This window comes from Nansenia antarctica (assembly GCF_963989245.1).
Source record: "Nansenia antarctica genome assembly, chromosome: 20".
NCBI lineage: Eukaryota > Metazoa > Chordata > Actinopteri > Argentiniformes > Microstomatidae > Nansenia > Nansenia antarctica.
This window is the reverse complement of record NC_137693.1, coordinates 13,786,522-13,794,021: the sequence shown is the minus strand read 5'-3', so window position 1 is coordinate 13,794,021 and position 7,500 is coordinate 13,786,522. Positions and strand designations below refer to the sequence as shown.

General features: G+C 45.7%; 1 protein-coding gene across 1 annotated transcript in view; it reads left to right on the top strand.

The window, feature by feature from the left end:
- The window catches only part of auts2a (activator of transcription and developmental regulator AUTS2 a), a gene marked incomplete at both ends in the record, with an annotated part of 391,514 nt that overhangs the window by 355,896 nt on the left and 28,118 nt on the right, over positions 1 to 7,500 (top strand). Inside the window, one exon of the mRNA XM_080549804.1 lies at positions 4,403 to 4,451. Within this exon, the coding sequence (XP_080405930.1) occupies positions 4,403 to 4,451 (49 nt within the window). The remainder of the gene's footprint in view (positions 1 to 4,402; positions 4,452 to 7,500) is intronic.

The following is a 7,500-nucleotide window of genomic DNA, read 5'->3' as shown; positions in this document are numbered from 1 at the left end:
CGGCGAGCGGTGGTAATCACAGACTTGAGGCTGCTCTCAAATCTGATAATGCCCATGTTGGAGAGGGAGCAGAGTTGTTGATGGCTTCAGTTCCATGAAGCTATACAGAGAGCGGGTAGCCATTTTTGTTGGTGGCATGAGGTATAAATATATATTGCAACCAGCCATGTAACGCTTTAGAAACTACACCACTATAAGCATTTGAACTGGAATCACTACACTCCTTTTGACAACAACAATCTCAATCTCAATCTCTCAATCTCAATCTCTCAATCTCAATCTCTCAACTCCTTTCCACTATAAGCATTTGAACTGGAATCACTACACTCCTTTTGACAACAACAACAAAAACACATGAAATGATAAACAATTATACAAGAGATTACGTTGTGTTAGTGAAATCTCCAGGTTGAGCACTTGACAGGTTGGCAAAGTGCTGAATGGAATATCTTGGTGTAATACAATTCACCTAACTCCAGTAACTACAAATCTATTACACAAACGTGTAACTCGGTTCTGATTTAATTTTCCGTAAATTACAATTCAATCATTGATTTACCTTATCTGCAGTTACACTGTACAGTTGAATAATTACATTCTAGTTAAGGACGCTGTTACGGAGTGGCTTTAGGGCAACTTTAATGTAAAGTGTTGCACAGTTGAAATGAAATAATGAACAAGATGGATTATTACTGATATGGGACTAGCAGACCGAGCTGTAGAAATGCAAGGCTTGTTCACTAGCCTTGAAGCACCAGACTTTGAGCGCTAGCTGGCTGCTAGTAAAGCCTTAGCACAAACTGGCACCGCTTTCGAAAAGTGGCTAATGGTAGTAGATGGCACTTGAGTATTCATGGTCTTTTTCATCGATATTTTTCCCAAGATCTCTGATGTACACTTGGGCCATACACCCATGTATTTCACTCACTACTTATCGGGTCCCTTTTCTCAGTGCTCAAGCTGTTGCACTTAGCTCAAGTGCCATCTTCTACCTAAGGCCACAGCCATGTCTCCCTGGCTTGGCCTGCTCACACTCACCTTTCCGTCAGATCCAGTGTCCTGATGCAAAAACGCACCGTTAGCCCTCTGTGGTCCTCAGCTCAGGTGATGGAAGGAACATGGCTATCATATGACTTTTCAAAGATTAAATGAGACTACAGAGTAGACACTGCCAGGGCCCGAGGAGAACTGGACTGGTTTCATGTGTGATGCGTGTTTGTTGTGCCCTTGGACTGTGATGTCTGTATGTGTAGGCCTATTTCATCGTGTGTGGAGTACGTGTGAGCCAGGGACACTTACTGTAGGTCAGGTACAGCATGGCTACTACTAGACACTGGACTCTCCCTCCCTCCCTCCCTCTCTCTCTCTCTCTCTCTCTCTCTCTCTCTCTCTCTCTCTCTCTCTCTCTCTCTCTCTCTCTCTCACTCTCTCTCTCTCTCTCTCTCTCTCTCTCTCTCTCTCTCTCTCTCTCTCTCTCTCTCTCCAGTACAGAGGGGAGAGAGGTGGATTAGCACACAGCAATGAGCTAAGTCTGTTTTCTGCTCTGCTGGGGGCTGGGTGGGCTGGCGGGAGGGAAAGTCCTTCCAGTGTGACTCCATTGTTGATCCATTGACCCCCCAGGCAGTGGGTTAATGCTGATCAGTGGAGCTGTAGGACAGCCGGGTCGCACCATTAAGAGGATTTTCCCGGAACGTCCTGCATTAGTTGAAGATTGCAGGATTGTTTAGGTTGGAGTGTCTATAGACCTCAGATTAGTGAGATGAATCAGAAGAGGGCTGCTCTACTCCCCCCCCCCCCCACCTCCCCCCCCCCAAGCAAACTCTCAGCAAAATCTCAGCCCTCATTTCTGAATAGATTGAGTGTTCCCTAAAGCTGGTGATCCTCTTAGAATACAGATTGTGTGGTTTCAACACAAACTTGTTCATCGAGCCGTAGGTCAGTGGTTGAAATCTGAGTGTCTGGCAGTGTCTGGGGGTTTTCGACTTAGATGAAGTTTACCTTAGTTAAGTGAGCACCAGTGGTCGTCATCGATCACAAGTGCTGAAATGGAGCCAGTGGTTGTTGTGACCCCCCTCCAGGACAGGAGAGTGGGAGTTTATCCAAAAGGAAGACAGTTGCTGCTCATAAGGGACGTTTTGTTTTTCCTCCCCTCACGGTAGCAGGCAGCACCCTACTGGGAAATGCATTAGTGGCTGACATCATCTCACTCTGTCGAGAGGGAAAGAAAGAATCTCATTCTAGTCTCAGTCCCTCCCATTCCCCCTCCCTCTCCCGACTCGTTCTGGAGACACCCTGCCAACACTTTTCTCTATGCTCCATTCACGCAAATACACTCACACACGCCTGTCCCGAGAAAGCGCACGGTCTCTGGAACCTTACTCGGACCCTCGGAAGCCAAAAACACACGTGTGTTTGTGTTCAGGAGGAGTGGGGTTGACCGGAGACGGTTTAGAATCAGGAAGTGGGAGGACCCGACCGTGCAGGGAGGACCGCTGAGGATGAATGGGACCCGTGTGTCTGATGCGAGGAGTGGATGAGACGAGAACCGTGAGAGACCCCAGGACACAAGCTGCTTCCCGGCTGGAAACACAACCAAAGCGGAGTCTCTTTTCGTCGCATGGTGATTCTATGTGATTTCTGTCTCACTCTCTCGCTACTGAGGAAGCTGCTTTGGGCTTGGTTGGGTTTTGTGTTGCTCTGTAGCAGCGAGCTGGCGACTCTGGAGCCTCAGTGAAGGAAGGCAGCAGCCCCATTACGCACCCTCTCCAGGACCCCGTCTGTCCTGTCTGTCCGGACCTGGGATATCTGCACTTAGAGAATCTAGACCTGGGATATCTTCACTTAGAGCATCTAGATCTGGGCTCTCCCTCTGTGAACGGGAACCGCGTTTACAGGGATCTGGCGACACGTTGCTGTGGCTGATGCGTCTGCTGGCGACACACATGGCTCCCTTTGTCCGTGCGGCTGTACCGTAGCTCTGTCAAACGCTGCTCGTTGGGATCGTCTTGGAAAGGCGTCTTCTCCTCGCATGGCTGTCATCAATCTAAATGGAGTTGAATTCGCCGCCTTTTTGTGGATTACATTATTTGACAAGCAGAATGTGAAACGGGGCCATATTTACTAGACCGCCAAAGTGATATCTTGACTCTTTTCCTGCTTGCCAGCTTCGACACATCAAAGGTATGCGCCTCGCTTCTCTTTAACCATGCAGACTACTAATACACTATTATTATTTTATTCTGGATATATTTACGACGCGTCATTTGTATTGTTGCTGAGCATATTGAATAAAACAAATCCTTGTTGGCAGGTATGGCATAGGCAGTATTAGTGTGTTTGGTCTGAAAGCATTCTTTGGATGAGCCTTTTGAGGTGTATATTAGTATACATTGATATATGATTATAAATTGCAAATGCGTAATTGATGCGCAATGCACTAAAATGCTGTTTTCACTATCATTAGGCTAGAATATGTGGACGCTATACCTGGAAAATATGGTCCAAGTAGGGCTGTCTATATCAATCTGTCTATATCAATCTGCCTATATCAATCTGTCTATATCAATCTGCCATCATACATCTGTTGTCTCTTTTAGACATTTTCTTTTTGATATTATAATCATTTGTTTGTCTATTCCGCCTCTTCCCTTGACAGTCCTCCTAACCTAACCTGGGACAATGACTGATTATGTGTTCTGGCCCAGCACATTGTTCCGAGAAGACAACAGCTTTTCTAATAGTTCTGATGTCTTTGTCCAAGCCTGTCCGTGTCCGTGGGAGCTTTGCGCACATTCTCCTCCAGTATGATTGTATTATTATTATTATTATTATTATTATTATTATAGCCCCTGTCAAGGTCCACTGGCTGAAGAGATGTGAAGAGTCGTGTCCGTTATCCGTGATGTGGGCTTGTATTTCAATAATACTGACGATTGTCATTCACTTATTTACAAACCGCTTGACAACATTTGAAATCGTTGTTGCCCAAATGTTCTTTTTGAAGATGTATTTATTTATGGGTTTATGGCAATAAAAGTGCTTTTTAAAACCGCTGGTTCATTTGTTATGAAGCTTTGCCACGCACACAGTAACATGGGGAACAGCGCGGTAACTCGGGTTGAATTAGCCAATGTCTCTTTGACACCACATTGTCACCTTAATAGGCTTTCATTCTCTAATGCTGGGTGAATGTTTGCACAATAACACAGCAATGTTCATGTGTGTCAGGCTCGAGGTGGAGTGTCATATTGTGGCATGGCTCAACAGTGCCATCAAGTGGCCGCCATGTGAAATGAGAACTGTTGTGTACCCGTCAGCTGGTAAATGCCCTTGAGTCTCCTGAAACACCAAGCCCACCTGTTTAAGAAGATTGACATAATGAAATCATCTTTCTTCTTCACAGGGCTCAGATGCCAGCTCAGAGAAATTCTTCAGCACCGCTGCAGTTAAAGGTATGTGCTTTACAAACATGTCTTATGCACAATGAGGATACACACATTATTTCTGATCCATTTGATCTTGTTTGGATGATTTTTCAGTTTTGTTGTAATTGGGCGTATCATTTATAATTCTCCATCGGCTAAGTGTTTTGAGAGCATTGCTTCTCTTTGTAGGTGTAGCCTATGTGTTTGCCAGGACCAAGTGTTCTACATGCAAAGCAGCCTTCATTTGCACTGCTGTACAGGTGTGAAATATCAATCTGTGTTTGCTCCCGTCTGGATGTGACTGAAAATCCATTCCCGGTGGTCTATTAAATGGAATTGAGTTGGATACAGTGTGATGAATGGGAAAATCCATATGTACCACCCTCTCAGATAAACTACACGCAAGTTGATTATGCTAAGACATTTGACTAATTTTGGTGGAAATACATTCAATATGAAAGGGAAAAACAAGCAAATCTCTTTGAAAGGTAAATACATTATGGAGAGAAAACACAGAGTAAACACTGTTTCAGTGTCCCAGTATTGAAACGAAGGCTGTGTGGATGTCCTGGGTGGTGTTATTGAAACGAAGGCTGTGTGGATGTCCTGGGTGGTGTTATTGAAACAAAGGCTGTGTGGATGTCCTGGGTGGTGTTATTGAAACGAAGGCTGTGTGGATGTCCTGGGTGGTGTTATTGAAACAAAGGCTGTGTGGATGTCCTGGGTGGTGTTATTGAAACGAAGGCTGTGTGGATGTCCTGGGTGGTGTTATTGAAACGAAGGCTGTGTGGATGTCCTGGGTGGTGTTATTGAAACGAAGGCTGTGTGGATGTCCTGGGTGGTGTTATTGAAACAAAGGCTGTGTGGATGTCCTGGGTGGTGTTATTGAAACGAAGGCTGTGTGGATGTCCTGGGTGGTGTTATTGAAGCCAGAGGAGGATGTGCTAATGCAGTGGGAGATGAAGTCAGAGGAGCAGAGGCATCTGTTGATGACCTGAGTGTGCAGCACCACATGTGACCTCATTATCACATCACTAATTTGCTGTTAAAAGCAGTCCTATGTTCTCCATCCTCAGGGAGCTCAGATAATGGAAGTGTTCTATATGAATGAGCATTCCTCTGTAATGGGAGGTTACCAGGCGGGGGGGGGGGGGATAGAAGACAGGGGTTACGACCCCTTCAGAGAGCTGGAGAAGGAGGGCTGATTGGTGCAGATAGGTCCTTCTCCCCCTCCCTGTCTCCTCCACTTTACCCTGCCACGGACCCCCAAACACATTTCCCACATTCTGGCCTTTGATTCTCTCCAGGGCTTGATTTGTGGCGTCCATCGGGGGGCTCAATGGCCATGCTTGACAGGGAGGCTTCCTTTTGAAGGCACCTCTCTGTGGGGAGATTTGGTTCCCTTGAAAGGATTAAGGCGCCCTTTGTGCAGCCTAAATCAACACTGGTCCGCCCTCTCTCTCCCTGGGTGAAAAGGGCCTTAGTGAGGAAACAGTACACAAATAGGCTTTCTCCCTGGTGGATGGCAGTCCACTCTCTCGGCCCCTATTTCAATTTAAATATCCCCCCGTTTCTTTCTTTTGGACATCCAAGTCCCCTCCTCCTCTCCTGCCATATGCTAATCACTATTGTTATCGCCAAAAGACGAGTTAAAGCATCCAGGTGCAGAGGGAGCGGGGCCGTTGGTATTTTTATTGAGGGGAGTGTTGAGATAAAAGGAGCAGGGTGGTTTTTTGTTGAAGGGGATTACCACCACTACCATGCACCAAGCCCCAGGACAAGAAACCAAAAGGAGAGGGCTAGATTGTGTGTCGATGAATGTCAATATTTGCCTGAGGGCAGGTGCAAAGGGTCTCCGGTTGTTTTGTGGTCTGTGCTTTCTTGTTGGTACACATGAAATGCTTATTGGGCTTAACTTTCAACACGGGCTAGGAGGGCCTGGTCACCGCAGTGAAGAGAAACAAAGGTCAACATAGGGTAGTGAAAACAAGTATATGACGGGCGGTTAACTTCACTGCAGTTCTCTGTGCTGAAGGAGATGGTACTAAACATCCATAAGAAGACATAGAATTGAATTTAAACGTAGATTGCACATTTTCTGCAGAGGTTAGGACCATTCTTTCTTTTCATACAAAGAAGAGATTTCAAATATATTTTCTTTATTTAAGATACTGCTTATTATTATTTAGTAGTTTCTTCATTGATATTCCTTAGAAATGGTTCGATAAGTCTTGAAGGAACAGTGGACGTTTGTTGGAAATCTGCCACCTCTGGCCACCGTGGCCAAATTCCAAGTTCCAAACAACAACATCCTCCTTATTAACAATTTAAAAAAAAAAACTGGGCTTGCCGTGTCAGACATTAGCTGTTCAGTCTCTTAGAAAACCCCTAGCCATAACATGTTTGAATACAAACTGAGTATTGGGTGGGACACTCCATTTGAACACTTTGTTGGGTAGGATATTCCAAAACAGCATTTGTAAATGAAATATTCCTTTCAAGGGATCTGATCTCATCGGTACCGATTAAACATAGTCTTTACACCCATTAGGAAACTGTTAGAAGCGTGAACGTTACATACTGGACCTTTATGGAAACACGGTTGGAGAATCCTGTCACTATTTAGTAACTCACCTGTTGATCCCATCCCTGGCTGACTCTGGTGTGGCAGCTTGTCAGAGCCTGGAGGAATCAGTACAGGGCAGCATGCTGCTGGTCTCTCATCAGAGACACCTCCTTCAGTCTCCCAGCAGCCTCAACTAGCCACACTGTCTGTCCTGCCAGGAGCACTCTATACTCTCAACAGCCACATCACTGATTGCTTATTGCCTGGCTTGTATCTGCAGATTTCCATGTTGGTTTTTTGGATGTTGATTTGTTCCCGCCCCTCGTGTCTCCCTAACCTCTGTGGCATGCGTATCCACTGTGGATAATTGTGGGTTGTGTTAGTTTCACACGGTCTCTCCCCTCCGCCGCGCTTTCTATCCCTCTCTCCGCTCTGTCTGGGCTCAATTTGCCCAGGCGCTGCCTTCATTAACTAAGAATCATTAAACGTTAGCTCTAATTACCGGTCCTG